The following is a 27,222-nucleotide window of genomic DNA, read 5'->3' as shown; positions in this document are numbered from 1 at the left end:
TCAGGTAAAATATATTCCGCAAATTCACGGAAATGCGTGCAGTTCTAAATTGTAGGGGAGTACAACGATTATCAAATAGCTCAATACATTACACTTATAATTTATAATGCTCGATCCGCTATCGTATCCGCTATGGTATCGTACGTTTTTGCATTTGCCTCGAATCCAGCTAATACGCAAATATCTGCAACATACCCAATTGTTGCAAATATATACATTCGCGAAACAAAGATCGTAAAGGTATTAAGTACCTCCGTTGGTAATGATACATTAAAAGCTACTCTTTGCATTATGTACCATCCGGCATTATAATTAAAATCAGAATCGTGATGAAGCCGTCTTTATAAAGAATCGATGGCTTCAAGAGAACATTATCATTATATACTTATACATATGTTGTTTCATGCGTAGACAGCCGTTCATTTATAGTAAATCTTATGTCTTTATAAAATGTCAGAGAATATATATGTATATAAATATATATATATAAAAAGGTCAACAGAGAATATAAAAATCTTTTTACAATTAAAGATCTTTAGAGTCAAGTAATAACAATATAATAGGGTTGACGACGAGATACACCTTATGTTCGATGAAACTAAAGTAAGCAGCTCTTTGGTGTCGCGTCAAGATAAGATCGTTGGGAAGAAATAAGATTGAGAGACGTATTTCGCGATTACCTAAGGGATTCCAAGATATTTCCAACCGTAAGATTTGACGCATTAAATGCAAGATACGAAAGAATGATATCTCGAGGGATATTCTTTCGCGTCTTCTTTGCGTGCGAAGATTTATTTCGAAGAATTATTCAGAATAGAAAGTAAGCTATGGGGAATATTCTTTTCATTTACCAACACCATTGCAGTTGTGCTGGGTTTACGATAGTATATTTAAATAATTTTCTTCAATTCAAGAAAATATCTTTTGTTAAAATTCCTTTGCGCATCATTAATGAAATTAATAATCAACATAAATATCACATGTTATGAGTAATCGATTACATTTAAAGCTTTTTTTTTTTCAAGAAAAATTTATAAATCCACAAAGTTAGAGAAAAAAAAGTAGAGAAGCGAAAATACAGATCGCAAGTAATGAAAACTGGCAATATATCTTTGTGACAGGAATATTCCGATAATTCAAAAAGCTAACGAGTCTTTATATTAGATGTTTCTCTATGAAATTATCCTCTGGAGCAGAACTCGTGACCTGTATTCGCAACTATACTTATCATATTGATTAGTACTCTAAAAGTAGTATTAATATATAGTAAAAATATCAGGAGCATTAACATTCTAATAATAAGAATATCAAGAGCCGTGCCTCCGCCATACAGGTATAATCTAAAATAAAATCATAGACACACGACTTTTTTTCTTCGCGACGAACGAAACCGCGAATTGACAGAGTCGAAAAAAAAAAGAAAAAAAAAAAAGAATAATTTTCTTGATATGATTCAACTTTGGCATAAATGTGTGAAACGTATTGTAATCGCTCTATCACACATACAACAACCTTATAATCCATAATTGAAGTAAAAAGGATCCAGGATCTTGATAAGTCATATAGACATAAAACTTACGATAAATGAGCGTATACTCGGCGCACACGACGCATACTTCCCGTACATCAATAGGACGCTACTAAAAATGATGCATCTTAATTAAGTAATCAGGTCGAGTCGATTAATACGATTTATATTGCATTATCGACACGCAACATTTGTTTTACGCAGACACCTACCGTACAATTTATTTATACACCGCCAATGATGTAGAGACCGCGAGGCCTTTAATACATCTAATCAACCTTTTCTCTCGCGAAAGGTCAGAGCTATTTTCTATAACCGTGAATTTAGTTAAAACGCGTAGAGAATTCATCGACGAGAATAGTTTTACATACGTTAAGTCTTATATCAACAGAATCGCGATTCAATTTCGCATATCACCTTCCATTTGGATTCTGCGTTACACGAGAACTTTCAGCTGTGTCAACGCTACATTTTCTAACAGAGAATTAAATTTATTATTTTATATATATATATATATATATATATATATATATATATATGTATGTATATATATATATATATATATAAATATAAATAATATATAATATACAATATATATTATACATATATCAACTATTATAAATAATAATATATAATTTCTAAAATCTCTCACGAGATATATTCATCTTTCTCTCGTTTATCACGTTGCCATGATAAACAGTGTTTAATCATTAGAGTCATCATTTAAACAATACGCGTTATTTAACACTCTCGCGCGAGAATAACGAATCGAAGAGCGGTATCTTCCAAGCGCTTGTCCTTATCGTTACGATCGTTCAATATCCATTAAGTGAGAAATTGCATATCGAATCGTCTCATTCCTTCGATGCGGTAGAAATGTTCCATTTGGTTCGTCTCTCCCGTTCTCATGAATTCCCCGTAATTGACTGTCAAACGCGTGTTTTACATCTTCAATCCCGTTACTTAGCCCATTACATTGTAATACATCCCCTGCTTCATCGCGAAATCGTTTTTCTTTTGGCACGAAGAAAATAAATAACTATCTATCTTGTTTCACGAGTGTCAACTGTATGTAGGCCGTGCGATTTTATTCCTCGATCTTAGATCGGTATTCACAGTCCGATCTCATATTTAAGATCGTCTTAAGACGATCTTAAATATAAGATCGGACTGTGAATACCGGCCTTAGAGGTACTACTTTATGTATATAAGATACGTTTTCTCGGAAGTGAGTTAGCGAAAGTGGCTACGCTAAAAAATAGATTCGCGTTCCCCTATATTGTCTATTTCAACTATGTAACTGTCGGTCTTCGATAGAATAGGATGATTTATACGAACGCGGGAGACAATTTTACGCGAGACGGTTGTACTTTCAACGAGTTCCTGATGAGAGACGCCGACGAGTGTTGCTGAAGGATGAGCACAAATAACCGTAACAAATATTCTGTCTTCTAAGCATCGCAGAGTACTTTGTACTTACTCTCTGTTTGTGTGTGTGTGTGTGTGTGTGTGTGTGTGTGTCTGGGTACAATACGTCTATTTATAATATAATATAATACTTGTCGTCATTAAGAAATGTCAAAGGATCGTTAAACACATTTGTCGCTTCTACTGTAACTGTAAATATAGATATGCTACATAATTTTGGTTTCGGTTGACGCCTCACGTTGTTGGGATCCTCCGTTATATGAGAAAGAATCTCGAGCGAACCCCGTCGACGACGTAAAGCGAAGAAATTAATTAACAAGAGTGAATTATATCTTGCATTTTTTTTTTTTTTTTTTAACTTTTCTTTCCGACGTATATTCTCCTTTCCCGTGTATCTCTTAGATCGTAGACTAATTTTATACTGACTAGAGGCATTGATACGTTTTAATTTGGCATGAAGCGTACAAGTGAAATTCAAGTGAATAGCGTCTTTCGTTCTAAGGGACGAAGTTTTACTACAGCACAAAGCACGGAATAAAGCAGAATTTTTCTCTCGCTTTTTCTTCCTTTTTTTTCGGAATTATTGTGGAGTGTAACACATAGACGCTACCGCGTCTTCTTTATAGAAAAATTCTTACGTATTTTCTCTTCGCGACGGGTCTTCTCTCTGTCGAGTTTTCCAATTTAATGCCCCGATCGCGTTTTATAAATTATCGTCGTAATTTACAAAACAAAAATTTAACAACTTCGTCAGATCATAAATGACGATAGTATCTAACAAAAGTAACTATCGATCTCTACCGCGATATCTACACACAATTCTAATAGAGAATAAATCCTAGAATCATTGATCACATGAACACAAATATCTACAGTGCTGTAAAAAGTTTGTACAGTGTTACAATATCGCGATGATAACGAGCGTTAAAATAATATAATTCGAACTAACATATTATATTATATCGCTATAATATAACCGGTACTGTGTAAATGGTGTCAAATAACGTAACGAAAATAGTATTGGAGAACATTAATACAAGTGCAATATATAGCGCAACACATATACACTTCCTCTAATAATATTTTTACTACGTTTTATATATATATATATATATATATATATATATATATTAGTGAAAGGTTTGCAACGAATATATATTTTCGTGTCTAAAGAGCGTTTATGACTTCATTCAGTGCCTAATAATCTTATGCAAATCCTGCACGGGTCTCGTCGGTCGCACCTCTTTAAAAAAATATAACTCTTGTATTTCGTAAAAAGAAATTAGGCTCTCTCTGTAAATGAGGCTCTTTTCGCGTTGTTTTTAATCGTGGGAAAAATTGCAAAGGTTAAAAGCGTAGATAAAAGATAAAATAGAAAGAGACAACGAAGAAAGCGACAGATACGCCAAATCGGAAAGAATTAAGAGAAAAATTTTACCCTTGATGAACGTCACCGTCAAGATGAGTAACTTCCGCTATGTAACCGATTGCAGAAGGAGGTGGAAAAATCGGCGAGCCTCTCTCTAGTTTAACGTGTATCTCCGTTACATATAAACCACTCGTCAAAATCACTCGAGGCCTAAACAATGCGATATGAGCCTGTCAGAAAAAAAACTCATTAACTCTATTTTCTTTTTTGTAAATTTTTTCATTTTAATACCAGAATTTTTAGCACTAATTACACACGTGTGTAATTGACTACGTTTACACGTCACTCTTAATAACATCCGTAGTTCTAAAACTATCCAATCACCAAATCAGTCGCACTTCCTCTAAACTCTAAAGAATGGAATGACTGTGATTGATTAGTCTTAGAACTACGGATGTTATTAAACCCGATTAAGGATGACGTGTAAACGTGGTCATTGATACTAAAATTAAGAAATTTACAAAAGTGAAGTTGATTAGTTTGGCTTCTAAAAGATTCACACGATACTTCCCAGGCGACGTAACCGTGTCCGCAAAGATATCGGCGCTTTAAATCTCCGCGAAATTCTTCGGGTGTCCTTCATTGGACATTCATATCCAGATCAGTATCCAGATCGTAATTCCATCGTTGTTCATCTTCAGACGTTCATGGCGTAGTACACCGTGTTCGTAGGATTGTTCGGGGTAGACATAAGACCGGCGTTGGGATCGACGTAAGAATTGGACATCAGCAGGACGTGCGGCGTCGGATTCGTCGAGCTGGACGATTGTTGAAAGTCCCGGGTGGGCAGGCTGGCGGCACCCTCGGGAACTCCGCGTTCCGTTACCGCGCACGTGTTGACGGTCCGTGACAGTTGCAACGGCGTCATCGAAGATACAGCTGTTGTCGTCGTCGACGTCGAACACACGAGCGGAGTTACATTGCCCGTTGCTGATTGCGCGACGTTGTAAGCCGCTCCCATGATCGGTTGCTCGCAGCTCTTGGCGTTGATCCCGGTACACTTGAGGGAAGTGACGGTGGCCGAGGCGGCAGACGAGGACGACGACAACGCGGACGCCGAGGACGACGACGAAGACGAGGAGGAAGACGACGACGACGACGAGGACGAGGAAGACGAGAACGACGAGGCGGCCGAGACGGTGACCGTCTGGGTTTGCATGTCCGCCGCGACGCCGGCGACAGCGTTACCGCGTGCCACGTGCGCCGGGTATAATGGATAGCCATCCTGATTACTCGCCGGTAAGCATCTCGAGGGTGCGATTACCGTATAGGAAGGTGCCGATTGCTGCGTCATTACCCGATACGACGCCATCTCGCCGGCGTGATGATGCTGATGTTGATGCTGATGATGATGGAACTGCATGGGATGATGGATCGCCGAGTGTGGCACGGGCGAAAACGCCATGTTGGGGGATCGAAAGGCTTCCTCGGTCTGGTGCGGATGTATATGTAGGTGCAAGGCTTGTTGGCCGCCCTGCAAGGAGTTGGGGCTCGAGACGGATGCGAGCGGCGGTGGCGGCGGGGGAGGGGGCGGTACCGGCGGGGATGTATTCAAATTGGAATGCGACGTGGCGGAACGATTCGCGTTGTAGTACAAGGCTTGTTGCTGATTCGTCTTATTCAAACGGGGATACGGGTACCGTTCGATGTGACTGGCGTAGTTGGGCGAAGAATGCGGCGGCAGGATACGCTGTAGATTCTGATACGTGGGATCCGATATGCCGCTGTACGGCACGAAGTACATGGTGCGATAGCACTTGGTGGTGTTGGGCACGGTGCCGCCGGGCAGGACGTTGCAGTGGTAGTTAGCGATCGTTACCGGCGGATTGCGACGTTGCATCTTTGACAGAGTGTTGGTGTATATCGTACCCGCCACATCATCGCCGCCGCCCGCGATACGTAACATGCGCGTGTTGGAGAGCTGCTGCTGCTGCTGCTGCTGCTGCTGCTGCTGCTGTTGCTGTTGCTGCTGCTGCTGCTGCTGCTGCTGCTGCTGCTGCTCCTGAAAGTAGTGATGGCCGTTCCTATGCTCGGCGTACAGATGCGCGGCACCGTCAGCGGACGGTGTCCTGACGACGAACTGTCGCGGTACCGCGTTCTCCAGATAAGTCACGTGCTCGGAGACACCCTGAATGTTGGCCGTGACCGCCGTGCTCTCGGCGATGGTCTGATATATGTCGTCGATCTGTCTCTGCATCGTGTTTATGCGATTGATCGTATTTGTGTCTCGCTCGAAGCTTCCCAACGTGGCGTATGTGTCAACGGATATGGGAATCGTCTCATCTCCATCGACGGCCAACTTGGCGTCGATCTTGTCGCCATTCACATCGCAGTACATTGGCAAGTACATTGAACTGGGTCTCGCGTCGTTGAAGTTGTTGGCACCGACGCAAGATCGCGGCCGATGGGAAACGTCGTTGGTAGCTTCGTACTGTTGTTTTATACCCGTCACCGACGGTCGCCGATTGAAACCGTAATCGTTGAGCTCGTCGTCGTCGTCGTCCTCCTGCTCGTTGTCCGCCTGAGCATCGTTCTTGATGCCTTTGCCGTCATAATTCTCATTAGACGACGTATTCACCGCCTTGTCCTCGGAATGGTAGCCGTTAATGAACGCGTAACGGTCCTCTGTCTCGTTGTAGCGGCGTTTTATCCGCTCCATCCTCGACTTGTCCTGCTCGACAAACGCGAGCAACTCGTCGGTGGTGTTGTCACCAATGTCAGGTCTGTTGCCTATCGGTGTGCACCTCGTCACGTCCGGTTGACCGGCGTATTTTCTGTCCTCGCCGTTTAAAACGGCCTCTATATCGTCCAAGCTGTACGACGAGTCCGAATTATAGTTTATCGATTCGCGATTCGCCAGTATCCTGGATTCATTCCGATAATAATCATCCTGGTTATCAGAGCTGTTGATAGCGACGCAAGAAAGCGGCGCCAGACTTGCCAACAATTGCCTTCGCACATCCGAATTCATCTTCGTCAATGGATTCTTGGGCTGACACTCCTTGGCGAGGAGACTCCTGCCACCGATCCCGAGATCGGGCAGATTCGGCTGAATGTTCTTCTTGTGCGCAAACAGGTCCGTGATCTTTCGGTAGGTGGACGACTGGGCATTCGGCGGCGCGTCCGTCACCAGCATCGGCATTCCCAGCATCGAGTTATGTCCGTGCGTGTTCGCGGACGCCATTGTACCTGCCGCGGTTGTCATCGCTGTCGTCATCGTGGTCAAGGAGCTCGATCTTGTCGGCACCATCGTTAAAGTGGCAGTGGTTTCCGTTGAGGTCACGCTCACCGGCAGCGATTCGCACATAGGCCGTTCCTCGCCCAACGGTGACGTTCGTATCGAGAGATCTCCGCTTTGGTACTTGCCGTCGCCCGTCCCGGAGTTGGTGTTATCGGAGCTATCCGTTGTGTCCGTCACGTTCTCGTCGTCCTGATCGACGCACGTGAGCTGCCTGATTCGTTCCTCCAACGACAGATTCTTGGGCCGTAGATTCTTCTTGCGCGATATCGTGTTATACTTGCCGATCAGACTCCGACGCAACGTGTTCCGCTCGATGGATCTCTTGATGGAGTTGGATTCGCATTCCGGCGACTCGTACGAGCCGCCAGGGATCGTCGACTTTTTCACGGCGTCGAATAGTCGTAGACTCTCAGCGGTGATCAGAAACTTCTGCGCTTCCGCGTCCTGAGAGTGTTCCGGACAAGTCGCTTTGTTGGCAGGCGCCGGCGGTGGCGAGATGAACTTTGGGTTAGGAAAAAGTTGTCTCACCGCGGAATTCGGCTTCAGACTGTTACTGGCGAGGGACACGTTACCCAGCTTGAACATGAGGGACAACTCTTTCGCGTCCTGCTCACGCGACTGCTCGCTCGCCGCCGCCGCCGTCGTCGTCGTTTGATCGCTGATGCGTTCCGCTTCCACTATCGTCTCCCTTTTATCGTTGCCCGTCGTAGGATTTTTGGCGTTTGCGTGTTCAATTTCACGATCCTCTGTGACATCCGAGTCGTTACACCGTGGCGGAATCAACTGCCCCGCATTCTCGCCCGTCCCGGGACAAAGCGCCGGATTAAAACCGTTATCCCTCGAGACGTCGCAAACGTTCTTGTCTTTATCCGTGTCGGATCGTCCGTAGCAATCCTTTCGCTCCTCCTCGCTAATTTCCCGCACAATACGCCGCTCCGTAACAGTTGTCATAGTTATTGTTTCCACGAGATAACGATGGTGCAAATCTGCGAACAGAGTTATTATATCGCTTGAATCAAACTAGAAGAGTAGAGAGACGCGTCGAAAAGTCAAACTTGAAATATTTTCATTGAATGCAAATAAACATTATATCCAAATTTTTATTTTGAAAATTACTCGCGTTAGAAACAAATAGATATATATATATATATATATATCGTAACACACATAAGTGGCATTTTTTATTTACTCAAGAGTTTATCGCCTTCGTAAAATATATGTAAATGATTGTAATCGTATTTGAGATTTATTTATAATTGAGCATTAATTATCATAAAATTACGCAAGCAGCTTTAAAAGCATAAAAGGATGAAAGACAACTTAAGGATGTTGCAAATCTTTAAACAGAATTATTATATCGCTTGAATTAAATCAGAAGAGTAGAGGAACGCATCAAAGAGTCAAACTTGAAATATTTTCATTAAATGCAAATAAACATTATATAAAGATTTTTATTTTGAAAATTACTCGCGTTAGAAACAAATAGATATATATATATATATATATCGTAACACACATAAGTGGCATTTTTTATTTACTCAAGAGTTTATCGCCTTCATAAAATAGATGTAAATGATCGTAATCGTATTCGAGATTTATTTATAATTGAGCATTAATTATCATAAAATTACGCAAGCAGCTTTAAAAGCATAGAAAGGACAAAAGGGAACTTAAAGATATCTAAAGAACGATAAGACGTCTTTAAATCATTTTTAGACGTCTTTTAAAAATATGTATTGTATGGAAAAAACTGTAATGTGTGTAAATGAATATTACTCTTGTCTAAAATGTCTAAAATGAATATTACTCTCATTTCGTGTAATGTAAGAAATTTTTACAACTATATATAAGAATAAATTATTATTAATTGCGTAAATACAATAGTATACTTAAAATATAAAATTCAAATATAAAACTGTCTTAAATTTTAAAATATCTTTTAAAGATCTTGTGAATTTACTAAATCAAGACGAAGTAAAAAGTATCCGAAGAATAAATTCTTATTAAAGAATAGTTTGTACAGACAAGTTTTTCTGCAGTAAAGATTCAAATTTCACAAGTCAATCTATAAAGTAAGAAAAAAATATACCAGGGAGAGATGCTCGATGCTGCTTATCCAGTCTTTCTTGCAAATTTCTTTGACCGTCGACAACCGTATCCTTGCTATCCTGTGTATCTTGTTTATTTCCATGATCTTTTGCTTGCAATTCACACTCTATAACATAAAAAGAAAGATCGCACTAATATTCTCGAATATTCGAAATTGTTATGATTTTCAGTAAATATTTTACAAACAATGTTTCCAACAGATATTTGTTGATATTTATAATATATAAATAATTGTAATTAATATCTGTTACACTAATACCTGTAATACATCATTAAATGAATATATAATTATTTTTAGTAGAATACATTTGAAATATATACATTATACGATTATTTAACTACGCTATTTATCAATCTTTAAAACAACGAATTGATATGCGAAATGTATGCTATCTATATCACTCACTGATTATCTTTGGATAATACGTGATCCTCGCAGAATTCTTTATACTATTCATTAAATCTGTCATTTTGTGGTCATGGATAATAAAGTCGTAACGTCTGATACAAGTGCCATTTCTGTACTACATTATCTCGTTAAAATCTTAAAGCACTAAGGCTAGAAGCTTTATCTCTTATCAGTGTTGTATCACGATATCTTGTAGATACGCAAAAGAGATATATAAAGTGTATCAAAATTGCGTATTTTCCGTCATTATTAAGCATTAAAGAATTTGAAAAAACAATTCTTTTGTTTTACGAAAATTTTATCATAGTTTTATTATTTTTCAATATATATTTTTGCATTCAAAATCTTAATTAGAATTTTATCATTAAAAATTTGATAGACATATGTGACTCTCGATATTATATTTTATCACGTCCCGAAATTATTCAAATGATCTATAAGTCAAAAGGAATTCGACGTGCTCACAATCAGTCTAACGCGCGCTGTGCAACGTAATATTGATCGTATCAAATCGTATGTAAACATTATAGATTTGTCAGTAGAGCAATAAATAATTATAATAAAAATATCTAAAAATATGATATAGTAATATTAAAATAAATTAGGATTTTGAAACTTTGTTTGCTCTATTTTTTCCATTTTTTTTTTTTTTTTTTTTTTTTTACTCAGCTCTCGTTACGAAAGTACACATAGTCCCAACGGCATTTTCCTTGATTAAATGTGGCTACATGGGAATTAATTTTTATTAAACTTGACGTACCAGTGTACTTTTAGGGCATGTCGACTATTGTAAAAGTAATGAATGCAAAACTTAATGCGAGAAAAATGTTTCTTTCAAAATTTTTAATGATGGAGTTGAAGTATTTTAAAAGAAATTCTTGAATGTCAAACTTGAGGAGGAAGAATATTTCCGACGATTTTTCCTAGTTATGACAATTGTTCCAAGAGATGGTCATCGATATTAATGAACTTTCAAAATCGCACTTTGAACAATTGACAGTTTGTATAACTTGTGCAGTTTCTAGTCCAGCACATTTGCACTATTAATATGCTGACGTACGTTTTCTATTGTCATATTGCCTTCATGATATATCATATCCTTTATTCTAAGAAAATCGAGTTAATTCGTTTGAATTATTAGAGTAAAATTTTATTTTTTATTTAATTATATCGCAAGCTCATGCCCTTTAAAAGACGCATAAATAAAAAAAAATAGATAATTATACATTTTGTCTTATGAATTCAAAAATGAATAATTTAATAATTTAATTTACACGAGTAACGTATACATATATAGATAAAAATTGCTTTATTTGAATGACAACTTTGTGTCCTAACAATGCGTTGCATATTTTATCTAATTTGTTCTCCAGAATTTTATTGCGTCATTTTTTTTATTTTTGTCGCTTTAAAGTGAGGGGACGACATGCAAAGAGTGCAACTTACTCATGAAAACATCAAATAACTGTCTTTTATTTTAGCTTACGCATATATTACGCACGTTTACATATAAATTGCAACCTGTTGCGAATTCGAAACATAAAAATAAAAACTTTATTTTACGAATCTAACATCTACGTTAAAATATTTTGTCTATGCATCGCATGTATGATACTCATGTATGTTACATGTATTTTTCACGCTACTTTTTTACTTTCTTTCTTTTGTACAACCTTCGAAAACTTTGTAGAACTCAATTACCGTAACGCCTAATGAAGAATTTAGTTCTATTTCTCATAGCATAAACACGAGTCGTTTGGTTAGAAATATAAGTGCTCTCTTACCGAGTATCAGGGAAGTACCGGAGTTACGCTAGGCCGCGCTTCCGGTGAACGTTGATACACGAATAAGCCTATACTCTATATCTACATGCATTGGTATTTTGTAACTGCGTTCATAAATCTAATCAAGGCTTTTAATCGATAAATATACGAATTATGCATCCTACTTTGCAAGGCATGTGCTCTATATGCTTGAATTATTTTTCCTCAAACTTTTCAAATTAATAAAGTTTAACAATGTCAGTTTTTAATTTATATATATATATATATATATATATATATATATATGTATATATGTATATATGTATATATGTATATATGTATATATGTATATATGTATATATGGCGTATTACTATGTTTCATCTATTTATTTTTTAAAAAGTGAATGTTTCAAGAAATTATTATTATAACTATCAAATTAGAATAATCGTGAATATTCATAAGTACAGATATTTTTCCTTTTAAAAAGCTCTTTTGGTATTCTAAAGAATGCGCATAAAAATTTCTACTATGTTCTTAAACGACTTACCGAGCGTGGCTAGACTCATGAAAAACAATACCATTATTATATACGCATCCTGTGAGGGTAGAGGGGCAGAGGGATATCGTGGGAGTGTTTCTCAGTTATGTGTGAGAAAAGAGCTGAGCAGCGATGCAATTCTCCTAATTTGCACCTTTCCATTAAAGCTGATAGATCCAACTCTTGATACGTGGCATCATCATTACTTTCATTACGCACAATCGAGTGCAGCGTAAAGCGTATTATATTATATATGAATTATATTAGTACATTGTCACGAACATAATATTGAAACGTACTACAATAAACGCGTTATAGACAGACTTTGACGTTATATTCTCTTTTGACAAATAATTCGTGCGCCTCTAGGCATTTTTCCGCTTTCATTAAAAAGCAAAGCGAAATACGATGATTATTATATTTTTTGGTTAACTGACATTTAAAGAAAAAAAAGAAATATCTGTAATTTATCGAATGATTGAAATTTCGATTGAGTTCCATACTATCAGATAATATATTTTTTTCGAATATGTAATTAGATGGGAGGAAACAAAATTTTTTGCAATGTTACATATTAATAATGATAAAATTATATATAATAATATATATAATAAATAAATAAATAAACAAATACATATTTAATAAATGAATATTTATAATATGATAATTTTTAATAAATAATATTAAATTTTTTATCCCCAATGTAATAAGTTATTATTATGATTCTACCAAAGCAATTTTTCATACGACGCTCGATGAAAATGTGAAGCGATAAAGTATTAAAAATAACTTTTGAAAAATTCCAGATATTGTTAATAGAAATTTGGGACTGAGTGTTGTCCGAATAATAATTATTGCACAAATTTTTATTAGGCAGATGTAATTTTTACATTATATATAACAATAAATTAAATTAATAATATCTACAATATGAAGATCAATTGATATAAAATGCATCTTATAGATCCGTTATAATTGAGCATCGAAGAAAATTAATGTTGAGTGTTTCTGACGAATATTTTACACGGTTGTTAGATAATAACGGGCTATGCATGGATTTTCTCTCCTTTTTTAACCAACGATGTAGAATACGCATCAGAAGTCTTCTGGAAAGTTTCAAATGCTTACTATAGTTTATTACGTTTTATATTGAGCTTTGTATTACAAGACTCGTTGCAGAACATTATAAAATTATTTTTTTCTTTAGTGACAAAGAGAACATTCATGTGTTTTTGATGTTTTAAATTAAAAGCAAGTTGGATAACTGTTCATTTTATATAAATTATTATTACTTTGATAAATTAGTATTATTTTTTAAATTTTGTTATATATATTATTTCTTTATAGTAAGATAAAAAAGTAAAATTTACAAAATGGGTGAAACAAATAATATATCACTATATTCGAAAAATTAATTGCTGACAGTGATTCAACTTATAATATGATATATACATAATGTAGCAAAATATACTTCTATTCAATTATTGCTAACACTTCCAATCTTCATCCTTCCTCTCTCCCTCCGCCAGTCTTCGTAATCTCAAATTTATCTAAATGAGAATCTAATCGATAAGATATCTACCAAACAAATTAGACTTTCTGTCTTTCTCTCTCTCTCTCTCTCTCTCTCTCTCTCTCTCTCTCTCTCTCTCTACCCAGAATAATCTACAAAGAATTATTTTATTAGAATCAACATTCCCATTGTAAGATTGCTTATTATTTCACCAGTTTACCCAATTAAAATTGTTGCTTATATATTATAATTCTTTTTTAAATATATTATTAATCACATTTGAAAAAATAGTTAATAAATAAAGTAAAGTTAGAATTAATTCAGCTATATATGATCTCTTTTTTTTTTTTATATAAAAAAAATGGAAATAACTTTTTACATAATATTTTATTACATATTTTTATTCTATTTTTTATTTTCAGATAACGAAATATATTTAATCTTATTAGTCTATTTTGATGTCTCTTACATCGCAACAATTCAAGGAAACGGAGGAAGGCGTCTTTTCCGCGTTTCGCCAAGCATTAATCGAGAAAATAAGTGAGTTTAAGTTTTATTAGCAAAGACTAAGAAAGAGCTCGACTCACCCGTTGCCTGTTGCTGATAGTAATTACACTCCGCGCACGTACGGCTATGCTGCTCCGTCTCGTTGGCGATCTCGCTGTTGGAGCACACGTCTTTGTAACCCTCCGGCGGGCTCAACGTTTCCTGTTGCTCGTGCCGCGGTGGTGGCGGTGGTGGCGGAACCACGGTTCCGCTCTCCTCCTGAGAATCCGCGCTCTCCTTCGATCGGCGTCCCTTCGTCCCGTCCTCCGCGTCCGCGTTCTTTCGTTCGCTCGGCTCCTTCTTTTCCAGCGACGTCGTCGCCGTCGCCGTCGCCGTAGCCGTCGCCGTCGCCGTCGCCGTCTCCGCCTTCCCGTCGACGTTCTCCATCTCGTCCTCCTCCTCGTCCTCCCGTTCCTCTTCGTCGTCCTCTTCCTCCTCGGCGTCATCGGCTTCCTCCTCGTCCTCCCCGTCGTCGTCCTCCTGCGAGTCCTCGCGACCCTGCTGACCCTTCCCGCGGGCTCCGCCACGCGCGGCGTTTTCGCACAACGTCTGCTCTACCCCCCTCGCCATCTCGCCGTATCTGCCGTTGCCGAGGCCAAAGTGCATGTTCAATTCCGCCCGGCACTCCTTGCAATTGCCCAGCCGCATAAACTCATGCTCCTGGTAGCAGCAGTCGCAGTCCTCCTCGTAATCGGCGCAACACTCCTCCTTGATCAGGATGATGTAATCCGCCGCGAAGAACTCGTTCAGCTTCTCGTTGATCACCACGCGATGCTTCTGCGACTTAGCCTTCGTCTGGCCCGGCTTCTTCAGCAGCGACTTGAGCGTCTTCGTCGCCGGTTCCGCCGGATGTTTGTTTCCGTGTTCCTTCATTATTCGCGGTTTTATTCGGTCCGTTTTCTTTCCCCCTCCCCTTCCCCTTTAAGCTTGCCTCTTTCTCGCTCTTTCCTTCTCTCCCTCTTTACGTGTCATTTGCTACATTGACATATGTCATACTCTCTCTCTCTCTTCATTGTATACTTTTTTTTTTTTTTTTTTTTTTTTTTTCTTTTTCAGTGCAGTTCTTGCAGGGGCTCGGCCCTCCCTCCCCAGGACAGTTTATTACACGGCTATTCTTCTCTCCTCTTTCTCTCTCTCTCTCTCTCTTCCCTTCTTTCCCCTCGCTATCCGTCCTTGTCACCGCCACCTGTACTACGGCTTCTACCTGTCCCTCACGCTCACTGTTCCCACGACGGCGGCGTACACTTTCTCGCGCCGTTAACGCGATCCACCTGTCTTTTAAATACCACCCTTATCGTTCATTGCCCGGCAACCCTATCGTCGCGTCGGCCATCGACGTTTGGCCGCCGTTAAGTGATCCTGCCGTCGAACGGTCGCAACATCCCTCTCCCTCAAGGTGATCGGCGCGTGATCGATGAAACCGCCGTGGTAATCACATGCTTAGACCCTCTCCCCGGTTGCCTGGCGACGATCGACCGACCGATCCAATCCGCCGACGTCGTCGTCGTCGTCGTCGTCGTCGTCGTCGTCGTCGTCGTCGTCGGTGCACGTGTTCCCGATGACGCTTCGCGTTCGCTCGCGTTGCGTGCGCGAGGAAGTCGGTCCGGCGAAGACCGTGCGCCTATCGATCGAGGTATGCTCGAGGTATCTTCTTCATTTCGCGGATAATCGCGTCGTTCCGGTATTCCACGACGAATCGAGAGACGAGGACTGCCCGTTCTCGCACAGGAAGCTGGTTACCTTGACGGTGTCTCAAGGTTACTATGATACGACGTCGCGCAACCACGACGTTTCATTGAGATCCGCGCGATCTCGACACAAATTTCTGACAGAGCAACAAGATACAAATACACGCTCGCGCGAATGAAAGTGGGTAGAGCGCGTTGTTGCTTTCCTCGACGTGCGAAGAGAAACGTCGTCGTGCGAATTTCTACGCCGAGTCCAGTCCACCACGGTCGCTGTCACACTCTCGCAATTATCTCTCTCTTTCCCTCGCGAGTCCTCGTTTCGTACCTTTCACGACGCGAATCGTAACGTGCGCGCGTAAGCGCCCGTCCCTCTCTCTCTCTCTCTCTCTCTTTCTCTCTCTATCTCTCTTTCGCGACGTCCCCGTTTATCGATTTCGCTTGACGAATGTCGAGAGGAGACCACCGACGCGACTCCGCGGTCGGTCCGTACAGATAGGTCCTCCGCGTTGCACTACGACAACGAGCGCGTTCCGAGAGGTCTTCCCTCCCTCCGCGAGTAATCACAATCGGGAGTAACGTGGGTTCGTCGATTAAACGATCGCGTGCAGCCGCGCTCGCGCGTATCTCGCCGTCGTCGTTGATAAGGACGTATTCCTCTTTTCGAGAGAGAGAGAGAGAGAGAATAATCGTCGCGACGTCCGAGATGGTCCGCGAGGAGAACGAACGCGGGAGAAAAGATCAATGAAATTGAACAGCCTCGCTCGCTCCGGTCGCACGACTAGCGCTCTTCCTGAGAGCGACGTCCGTCAACGTGCGCCGTGCGCGTCGTCCGTGACGCGCCGACCGAGACTACCGTCCGTCGTCCGTCACCGCCGCCGCTACCATCGCCGCCGCCGCCTCCACCACCACCACCACCATCATCGCCACCACCACCACCACCACCATTATTGTTGTCGCCGCCACCGCCGTTGATTGTAGGCGACAACGATTTTTCATTTGACCAATTTTCGCATAGCAATCAGACATGTGCAATGTTCTTAGATTTGGAGAACATTGTTAGGTTTTTACTAAGGGCTCAGTCTATTCTAGTAGACATTAAATGATTCTTAGGAATTTTTTTAAGAATGCTAGAAATTCATCTTTTTGCCATTTGTTTTTAGAGTAGTAAATTTGTTAGAATTTGAAAGATTAATATATTTAATATTTTTCTGATCTTCAAGAAGTGAAAATATATTTTGAAATAACATTACTTCATTTTGCAATGTTTTCTAATGAAATTAGAGGTTTAATATTTCAAAAATATCATACGCGGAATAAAACTGGACTTAGCTTTTTTCATTTCAGACAATTACACGAAAAGTATCACATCGTCGAATCAGGCATTTTTGAATACAGAAGCTTGTATTAAATAAAAAAGCTAAATATCCAAGATTTAAAAATATTAATGTACTTAAATTAATTGATAAAAATATATGTAAAATACGAAAAAGATTTCTAATATTCTTTAAAAATACTTGTTAGAAATCATCAATTTTTCATATTGCTAGAATAGACTGGGCCCCTCAATTCAACTAGTTTATGACAAACATTATACATCAGTCTTGTAAAATATTATCAGATTTTTTTGACCATATATGCTAAAAGAGAAGCACTTAACACTATTGATTGGTTGATGGCAGAGTGAGAGAGAGAGAGAGAGAGAGAGAGAGAGAGAGAGAGAGAGAGAGAGAGAGAGAGAAAGAGAGATTTAGATCTTCTTCTCGGAACTAACAGGAAGAATAAGGAGAAGATGTTTTTCTATTCTACCGACGTCGGCTGATTTGTTGCTGATTGTCACAAAGCTCTAAGCACGTTCGTCTTCGAAATGGCTCGAAAGATAACAGCGAGAAAAAAAGACACGCTGTGATGCTGCGCAAAATCTCCGCCAATTTCGCGTCTCTTTCTCTCGCATGCGTGAAAATAAAGCAGCGATTTTCCGAGAAAGAAAATTGAGAGAGTTGGAATGTCTTTCTCTATCGAAGAACATTTCATCTGGATTTTTAAAAGTTGTACATTCCTCGGCAATATTTTTATCTTGACGGCAAAATGTCTCTCGTTTTCTCTCGCTATTGTATATCTTTTGCAAAAGTTCATGACCTCGCGGTTTGAAATAAAACTAACAATAATATATGGGTCTGAAAAAAAAAAAAAAAATTTTACAAAGTTGAACTGTTTGAAATAAAAGCTTAGTTTTAATTTGTTGTAATTTTCGGACGTTAATCTCTCTTATCAGTATTATCACGTTTCTTTATATTTTAAGCATTACTTTACATTTCTACGTGATGTATCAAATGTCTGATAGAATACGCCTAACTATATTTTAGAACGATTCTATTCCAGTGTCATGTTTAGCCTTTTGTTTCAATTATCTTAATTAATCCCATATGCATAATTACATCGCGTCATTATTTATATGAGCTATACATGCGGGAAGGCCTGAGAAATTCTTGGAAACGTTTTATTCTCGCAACTTGAATGTATATACATTCTTCTATTTCAAGTACATTTCATTGAATGAGTAATCTCTTATGTTCTCCATGTGTTTATAATTCTATAATCATTAATTACAGGATACTATAGAGTTACATAATAACAATAATAATTCTTACTCAGTTTTAGCTTTCAGGAATTTATCTTTTGTAATTATTCCATAAAGTCACACGAATAATTCTACATTTCCGTAAAGTCACGCGAACAATTCTACATTTCACGTATCTTTAACGTTGCCATGCTTGAAATTATGTACTGAATTTCTAGCTGTTATTAACATTAACAGTTGCATCGCCTGTGTCTCTCACTTGCAAAAGCAACAAAGTATTTTCTTGCTTTCCACCGAACAAACGGGGAAAACGACTTGTAACAATTGTCCGAATAAATTGCAGAATATCCGTGTCAGCTTGTGAATTCTACATAAAAGAACCAGCACGCACGCTCCAATTAACGCTCGGTTTACGTTCCGCGCTCACTTTAATTGGATTATGTCATTCGACAGACAAAAAATTTATACTAACATGTGCAGCCACACTGGAGTTACATAGATATTCATCTGAATTCGAGTCGACCCGTTATTTATTTGATAATAATATTCAAAATCGGATATATGTTTTATATATATAAATATCTCTACGATCTATGCAGATAAATTGGATCATAAAAATTGTAACGAATTTTTATGGCTGCATAGCTGCCACAGTTCACTGAAAAAATGAAACGTACATCGTGTATGTGAAAATAAAAATATAAATATAAATATATGCGGCATATAAATATAAAAGTTTTGAGATGTAATAATTATAATTATATACGAAATTGAAAGAACATGGTAAAAAAAACTTTACCAAAAAATTCACACATTAGTAATCTCTATTATTTTAAAAACGTCTTATATATTTCAACTATGTATGAGATACATATCGAGATTTCGCTTTTTGAAGTGGATGAATTTATGAATACTTTAATTAAATGAATACTTTTACACTTACGACTGTGAAACATTTCCTGTCTGACGACAATTTTATTCTAAAAATGTTATGAATTAATTCGTTATTATAACATCATAGGAGATGTACATAAACGGGATAGTATTATAGTAACATCTTTATTTTTATCATTCGGGAATCAAAAGTATGACTCAAATATCAATATAATATACAAAAGAAATTTCAGTAGAAATATATAAATATTCTTCCTGGCTATATATAATAATATACGCAAACACGCACGCGCACACATGTGCATAGTCTTATAAAAATTTTTGGGTACTTATCAAATTAATTCTTATTTTCAACTCATTTTTTGTGTAATATGATTCATAATTTTGATACAAGTCATTATCAAGTATCATTAATCTGATTTATCCTCTGGTATTTTTTCAAAGTAAATTTCTTATTTACTCCTATCAAGCAGGAAAAGTTTACTTATTTTAAAGGAATAAATTTTTTTTAGCAAGATGCTAAAAGGAAACAATTTTAACTCTGTTAAAATTTTACCCGTAGTTTATATAGAGAGACTGAAACATATTTAATTTCTATTTCAGCATATTGCGATATAACTAGCAGAGATGAGAAAGATATATCTATCAAATAAAAATAATAAACGTGTGGGAATAACTAGAATCTAAGTCTATTTCCATATTCATCTAACTTATCGTTAGATAAAACTTTTCGGCCAAATGTATTCAGTAGAGGTCTGTACGGGCCTAAACCTGCAACTTTCGATCCGACCCAATAGAACTACATAACATAGGTAATGTACAGGGTCATATATATATATATATATATTTAAGAATGAGTATTATATTTAAAACAAAATTTGGACTTTGATGCCGCATTAGGTTTTTTCGGCCCGTGTAAACCTTTAATATTCGATACTTTCACTAAGTTCACAAACAAAAAGAATCTTATTATATATTATTTATATATATATATATATATATGTGTATGTGTGTATATTGTACAAGTGATATAATTATTCATAAGAGATGTATAGAGAATCAAAAACTTCCTATAATATTTAGTATTACATTTTATATCCAGATTGAAAATTGTAATTATATATCATCTTACAATAGTCTATTTTGTGTGTGTGTGTGTGTGTGTGTGTTTCGTGAAATATAATATCATATATATATAAACTAATGGAAATGAAAAAAATGTTTATTTGCTATGGGGTATGTTAGCAAAATATAATGATTTAACTCAAAGAAATAATAATAATAATAATTAAAAAAAGAAGATAAAATTATCTTAACTTAAAACAGGTTTAGAATTTTTATATATTTTCATAGAATATATTAGCTAACAATATATTTTTGCTATTCATTACATGAACTAAGTAATCACCAATGCTCTTTATAACGTAATCACTGCAAAAGAAATGGTAAAATAAAATAATTATTGTACCTCATACTAATTAAATCATATGCGGATTACGAATGACTAAAGAAATATTCAATTGCCACATAAAAATATATTAAACTAATCATATATATTAACGTAAATATTTATTTTACTGATAATATATCGATATGGCCACTAAGAAGGTTACAAATTTTATAACAGAATTTAATTTTGTTTAAACACACGCGCGCGTGTGTGTGTGTGTGTGTGATACTTCATATATGGTTCTGCACATAATAATAAGAAAGAATTTTTGTATCTCCCTTCTCTTTCTGTTACAAAAACGATAATAATAGACGTAAGTTAGACATTTTATCGTATTTCTCATTAAATTACTTTTTTTGAGCTAGAATGCAAAATTCAAATTTGATTAATTTGAATCAAATATCAATGCACACAAAATTGTTTGTGGTAAATATATACATTATAGGTACAGATTGCTACAAAAAAATTGCTAAAGAATTAAAAGGCGAGTATATTGTTCGCCTAAAAAGATAAAAAAACATTTACTTAATATGCAAGATGATACAGAAATTATAAAATACAGAATAGTATAATATTACACTCTTGCATATACGTGTATGCCACGTCATAATCTATGGAAGATTATAAATCATAGGAAACATAAAATTCCATTTCTTTATGAAATAGTTTTTATGTATACATATATGTATAATTATATATATATATATATATATATATATATATATATATATATATATATATATAACTATATGTACATATACATAATTGGATGTATACATATGTACATATAATTACATATATATTGAAATGATATTTTTTTTACAAACGGATATGATATAAATGTTATAGTAACCCTAAATTTTCGGAAATATTTTTTTATACAGTGTTGAATGGAACATAGAACAGTCGACATATTTGATCGCTATGATGCAAATATAGAAACGCGCGGAATGATGTGAAATACGTCGATAGAACATTCATTATGCAAGACGAAGATAATGTGATAATATTACAATTTGATAATTATAAAATTTACACAATATGCCAATATAGATAAAGATTGCTTCATATCCACGTATATGCCGCCAATGTTGAAAAATACTTATTGTATGCCTTAGAATTTAACAATTGTCACTAAAACTTTTTGCATGCAATGTATATGAGGAAACTTACAGTCTTCGTCACTGAACTAACAGTTTTATCAAAAAAGTCAAACACCTACTACAAAATGGTACACCTTCTTCTTCTAACAGGTTCGGGAGGCTCTAAAGCTGCTAATATTGCCTCATCAAAGACATTTTTAAGTCCTTTCTGAAATATTAAAAGAATAGCTTCTATAGCGGAAAAATAATTTTTAAATAATTAGTTGTCGAGAATGTAAAGCAACAAATAATATAACTGAAACTTATATTTGAGTTATCTTTTCAACTTTTATATTTTATGGTGTAACTTTTGATACTGAGTAAGTAATTATCATACCTGTGTAAGAGCGCTACATTCTACATATTTTACAGCTTTTAATTCCTTAGCAAGCTTTTCCCCTTGTTCATTTGAAATTGCTTTTTGTTTATTCTTTGCAAGTTTTTCAATTGTTGCTGCATCGTCTCGTAAATCAATTTGCGTGCCGACCAACAAAAACGGTGTTTTTTGACAATGATGTGTTATTTCGGGTACCCACTATTAATGCATTAAAATATTAAAGATGAAACTAACGAATTTGATAATATTTTATAACGATCAATTATGGTATACCTTTTCTTTAACATTTTCAAACGATGATGGAGATACAACTGAGAAGCAGACGAGAAATACATCTGTTTGTGGATAACTTAAAGGACGTAGACGATCGTAGTCCTCCTGACCTACGAATAAAAATATCACGTTAAAGCATTAGTAAATTGTCTTTAATATAATTTTGTTACTTTTCTTACTATTTATAATAGATGTATAATAACATATATTAAATATATTATTATATATCATTTGAAATAATTTGTTATAAATAATTTTACTTTGTAATAATGTATATGCACTAATAATGATAATATTTACCAGCTGTATCAAATAATCCTAATGTATATGGCTCACCGCCAATCATGACAGTGACAGCATAATTGTCAAATACTGTTGGAACGTATTCCGAGGGAAATTTATTCGTGGTATATGAGATTAATAAACAAGTTTTACCAACTGCTCCGTCTCCTACTACGACACATTTTATTGTCTGCATTTTGACCTCTGTCTGTGAAAAATAGAAATTGTAGAAAAATGTTATTTTTTAACTCAAATAGATTTCTAATATTACAATAAGGATATAAGTTATTTAATAATTAGTGATATATATGCAATATTTAATAAATTGATTGCATAATGTACAAATGTATATACAAATTACAGTTTACATCAAATTATCTATTAATCATGCTACATCATATAATTTATTATGAATATGGATCGAGTATATCTCTCCAAGAATGTTCATTCACATATGGTGTCGCGGTATGTTGAATGTATCAAGTGCTCTATCTTGATATTACTTTTGATATTGAAAATGAATGCAATTATAAAACGGCGTAAACAAGATCTGTTAGATAGTCAACTGTAGAATCATCTTTTTTTTTTCATTTGTTCGAACAAATAAAAAAAAAAAAAAAAAAAAAAAAAAAAAAACTGGATTCTAAATTAGTCTCTCTTGTTCCAGAATACGAGATGATCGATGCCGGTGAAAACAAATTGCTAAATGAATTTAATCGCATATATGCAACAATTCACTGACAGTGCAGACAGATTGTTGCGTGCAAACCTCTTTTATGAATGGGAGTACTGTCGTAAAGCTGCACGGATTACTACAAGGATTGACGTGCGAGAAATTCTGTTTCACTCCGACTCGAGAATCTACTTTGATTACACACGTATGTGTATAAATATATATATATGTGTGTGTGCGTGTGTGTGTGTGTACGTATATATGTATATAAATTTTGCGTAATTCTTGCGTCTTTCGGGCTTGATGGACGTTATAAATCTATCACGAGAGACGAGAAGAACGATCGGTAAGCTCGTCGCAAAGTGGCGTGCAAGCGCACCGGAGGCTCATTGTTTTCCGAGTCGCCATTTTGAGCATTATGTCAAATACACTTAACCGTACGGTGGAATGGTATGCCGGGAATATCGTGCGACGCGAATAAAACTCGAGTCTATCAGTCGTCCTGTGTATTAACGGCGGATGTAATGGCTCGCGGGCCAAACGGAATATACGAAATTTAAGTTAAACACTCACACGTAACTGGGCGTCGACACTGGACAACGCTTTATCGTCACGGAGTTTGCGATCACGCTAGATGGCCGTCACGTTGAGAATGCGCGCGCAGACTCGAGGCCGCTTCGCACAGGTCTTTCCCGTTCTCATGAATATCGGTTCCGAATTTCCATTCGTGCAAGCTAAAGTCACTAGATTATTACTAGTGTGACTTTAGTGCAAGCCATAAAGTTACACTTCTTGTATGCTCTTTCTCTCATTTTTAGTGCAGAAGGAGTAGTATATAACAGGTAGAAAAAGAGGTATATTTACGTTTCAACACAAGAATTGATTTGTCATTAAACATTATGTCATTAATAATTTATTTTAACTAAAATCGATAAATTTTAATAATTTATTAATTACTTTGCAATCGTTCGATTCTTGAAGTCTGCTTTCCAGCATAGATTTTTCTTTTCTATTCTCACTATAGTCTGTAATTTTCAGCCTACGTTTTGTAAACAAAGCGTGAGTGACGTTTGGAGTGGAAAATATTTAATGATTTGGACTGACAAGACACAAAATGCCTTTGCCAGCTGCCTTAGCCGCTCGTCTTGCGAAAAGGGGATTAATTTCTGGCTCTGAAAAGCATGGTATATATTTAATACTAAAAATGTAATTATTGACAGCGGTTTGTAAAATTTTTCCTTATAAGTAAATTAATTTGCTTTCAATTTCTAAAAATTGATAAAAAAAAATATGTATATATAATAGGAATTATATATATTAATGTTACATTATATTTTTAATTTTGCAGAATCCGGAAAAAAAGAGGCAAAGAAGAAGGTGCATGAAGAAGTAATAGCTGAAGATTATGACAATACAAAAGAAGAAATTAATCAGATTGATATATCACAAAAGTTTATGGTAAGTGAGAGATTAGTATTAGTACCATTAAATTTTTCGTATACATTGAAATAATACAGTTATAATGACGTGACATCATTTCTTTGTTTAGGGTTACAGTGGATGTCCTAATAAATATAACATTTATCATGAATGTACAAAAAAATGTAAAGAATTATGGGGACTAGGACATGTACAACCTTCGGACAAATATTTAAAACGACAAATAAAATTAATTCAGAAATATCCTTTGCCGGAGACTTGGAAAGCAGTCTATGATCCTGGATGGTAAGTCTAAATAGTTTTCTAGATGAATTTATTATTTAAAAGAAAATAAATGGTAGATTTGCAATTATTAAAATTGTAATAATTGTATAATATATTCTTATTGTCACAATTTATAAAAATATATATAGAAAAAAATATATATTTATAAGTATAATTGATCAATGTTCTTTAACAATATTTTTGAAAAGAAAGATTAAAATATATGTTATTGAGAAGGTACGTTGTACAGAATATTTCACAGCAAAATTGATTAATTTTAGATTTATTTATAGTGGACAACACTACTATTGGGATTGGTCATCTGATTTGGTATCTTGGTTACCACCTGGTCATCCTAAGTGTCAAATATCACAACCTGCATCCCAATTACGTGAAGAATTGCATTTAAAGGCGGGCGATCAAGATGATAACATGTCAAGTGATGATAGTGTTAGTGACCAAGAACAAATGGAAGTTAGTAATTTTATTTTTTATATAATATTGAAAATTTACAAGTTATCTATTATTATTATTATTATATAAGCATCAAATAAAATAAAATATATTTAACATTTACGAATAATACTACGACTTTTTAGGTAGATGAAAGTGACAGCAGAAAGGATAGAAAGATTGAAAATCGTACAAGATATAAAGGACCAGATAATAAAAGGATTCAAAGATCTGATAGAAGTGATAGTAAAGATAAAAAAGATCGTACGTTGGATCCTATGGATCCAGCGTCATATAGCGACATTCCAAGGTATGCATTTATATTTCAAACACATGTTTATTATATATTTTATAATTCTTATATATAATTACGTTATAGAGGGAAATGGTCAGATGGATTGGCTAGACATAACGAAGCCAAGACTGGTGCCGATACAACCGCATCAGGTCCTCTTTATCAAATGAGGCCGTATCCCAGTCCGGGCGCGGTACTGCGTTCAAATAGAGCTAGTAAAACAGAATCAGACTCGGCAAACAAACCGAAAGTTGCGTTTCCCGAGAAACCGGAATAAATACAGATTGTGACTTCAATGTATTATGTACGCATGTGATTTATGTTAATATATATCTTTACATAGATGTGTGTGTGTGTGTGGAAACTCTCTATATCATATTTCGCAATTTTCTCTGACGTTCTCTCTTTGTTTTTGATTTTGCACAAATTCTGGATCAATTGTTCATTTACATTTTTTTCAAGAAAAGGATGACTGAAAATTTATTAATATAAATATTTTTTCCTGTATTTTCTTATTGTGAAAATTTTTTTATTGGCAATTTATAATTCATACTTGAATTAATATGTACAAGATAGATTGATATATTTTTTATATTTTTATTTTAAAGTGTTCTTCTCACAATCAATATTACATTTATTCGATAAGCTCATGATAAAATCTCAAAATTGTATTAAAGAAAAAAATACGTTGTTGCTATCGACGCCTTAATGATCTAATAAAATGTGACACATATGAGAATGAATTTTTGGAATAACAAAATATTTTGTTTTATATTCGTTACTTCCATGTTTTAATTATAGAATAATTATTTTAACTCGTTCATACTATTGATTAGACTATTAGACTGTAATTGTGAATAATTTAGTAATAATGTATTACAATATTAATGGAAGACCCAAGTACATTTAGAAGAAACTTTTTGTCGTTAGCGAAATAAATAAATAATA

General features: G+C 35.9%; 3 protein-coding genes across 7 annotated transcripts; 1 reads left to right on the top strand and 2 right to left on the bottom strand.

Annotated features, from left to right (window-relative positions):
• Window positions 1–2,159: 2,159 nt before the first annotated feature.
• LOC140668225 (uncharacterized) lies at window positions 2,160–15,393 on the bottom strand. The gene is made up of 3 exons (XM_072897051.1): window positions 14,547–15,393; window positions 9,716–9,841; window positions 2,160–8,612 (listed from the first exon to the last, which is right to left on the bottom strand). Exons 1-3 carry the CDS (start codon window positions 15,376–15,378, stop codon window positions 5,023–5,025), a joined length of 4,548 nt encoding a protein of 1,515 aa, XP_072753152.1. The 5' UTR covers window positions 15,379–15,393; the 3' UTR covers window positions 2,160–5,022.
• A 6,530-nt stretch (window positions 15,394–21,923) lies between these two features.
• LOC140668239 (cdc42 homolog) lies at window positions 21,924–24,465 on the bottom strand. Of its 4 annotated transcripts, none has more exons than XM_072897078.1 (5): window positions 24,396–24,465; window positions 23,168–23,357; window positions 22,868–22,977; window positions 22,595–22,792; window positions 21,924–22,426 (listed from the first exon to the last, which is right to left on the bottom strand). In XM_072897078.1, the coding sequence occupies exons 2-5, from the start codon at window positions 23,343–23,345 to the stop codon at window positions 22,337–22,339; spliced, it is 576 nt and encodes a 191-aa protein (XP_072753179.1). In that variant the 5' UTR covers window positions 23,346–23,357; window positions 24,396–24,465; the 3' UTR covers window positions 21,924–22,336. The 4 variants fall into 4 exon arrangements, with proteins under 4 accessions (XP_072753179.1, XP_072753181.1, XP_072753182.1 ...); XM_072897080.1 differs by having other exon boundaries at window positions 24,264–24,402; XM_072897081.1 differs by having other exon boundaries at window positions 24,259–24,398.
• Window positions 23,898–26,618, top strand: Pqbp1 (poly-glutamine tract binding protein 1). Of its 2 annotated transcripts, none has more exons than XM_072897070.1 (7): window positions 23,898–24,027; window positions 24,861–25,006; window positions 25,171–25,280; window positions 25,372–25,547; window positions 25,820–26,000; window positions 26,126–26,289; window positions 26,359–26,618. In XM_072897070.1, the coding sequence occupies exons 2-7, from the start codon at window positions 24,937–24,939 to the stop codon at window positions 26,549–26,551; spliced, it is 894 nt and encodes a 297-aa protein (XP_072753171.1). In that variant the 5' UTR covers window positions 23,898–24,027; window positions 24,861–24,936; the 3' UTR covers window positions 26,552–26,618. The 2 variants fall into 2 exon arrangements, with proteins under 2 accessions (XP_072753171.1, XP_072753172.1); XM_072897071.1 differs by lacking the exon at window positions 23,898–24,027 and adding an exon at window positions 24,624–24,676.
• The last annotated feature ends 604 nt before the right edge of the window (window positions 26,619–27,222 follow it).

This window comes from Anoplolepis gracilipes, chromosome 7 (genome assembly GCF_047496725.1).
Source record: "Anoplolepis gracilipes chromosome 7, ASM4749672v1, whole genome shotgun sequence".
Classification (NCBI taxonomy): domain Eukaryota; kingdom Metazoa; phylum Arthropoda; class Insecta; order Hymenoptera; family Formicidae; genus Anoplolepis; species Anoplolepis gracilipes.
This window is presented reverse-complemented; position numbering and strand designations above follow the sequence as displayed.

Bases quoted from the DNA above. Each gene is read 5' to 3' on its own strand.
- Pqbp1 (XM_072897070.1), top strand. From the start codon at position 24,937: ATGCCTTTGCCAGCTGCCTTAGCCGCTCGTCTTGCGAAAAGGGGATTA. The intron at 25,007-25,170 runs GTATATATTTAA...TTAATTTTGCAG, and splicing joins TTCTGGCTCTGAAAAGCATG to AATCCGGAAAAAAAGAGGCA. The intron at 25,548-25,819 runs GTAAGTCTAAAT...ATTTATTTATAG, and splicing joins GCAGTCTATGATCCTGGATG to TGGACAACACTACTATTGGG.
- LOC140668225 (XM_072897051.1), bottom strand. From the start codon at position 15,378: ATGAAGGAACACGGAAACAAACATCCGGCGGAACCGGCGACGAAGACG. The intron at 9,842-14,546 runs GTGAGTCGAGCT...TTTATGTTATAG, and splicing joins CTATCAGCAACAGGCAACGG to AGTGTGAATTGCAAGCAAAA. The intron at 8,613-9,715 runs GTATATTTTTTT...CTCTGTTCGCAG, and splicing joins GCATCGAGCATCTCTCCCTG to ATTTGCACCATCGTTATCTC.
- LOC140668239 (XM_072897078.1), bottom strand. From the start codon at position 23,345: ATGCAGACAATAAAATGTGTCGTAGTAGGAGACGGAGCAGTTGGTAAA. The intron at 22,978-23,167 runs GTAAATATTATC...TTTTATTCGTAG, and splicing joins AGGATTATTTGATACAGCTG to GTCAGGAGGACTACGATCGT. The intron at 22,427-22,594 runs GTATGATAATTA...TTAATATTTCAG, and splicing joins AATGTAGCGCTCTTACACAG to AAAGGACTTAAAAATGTCTT.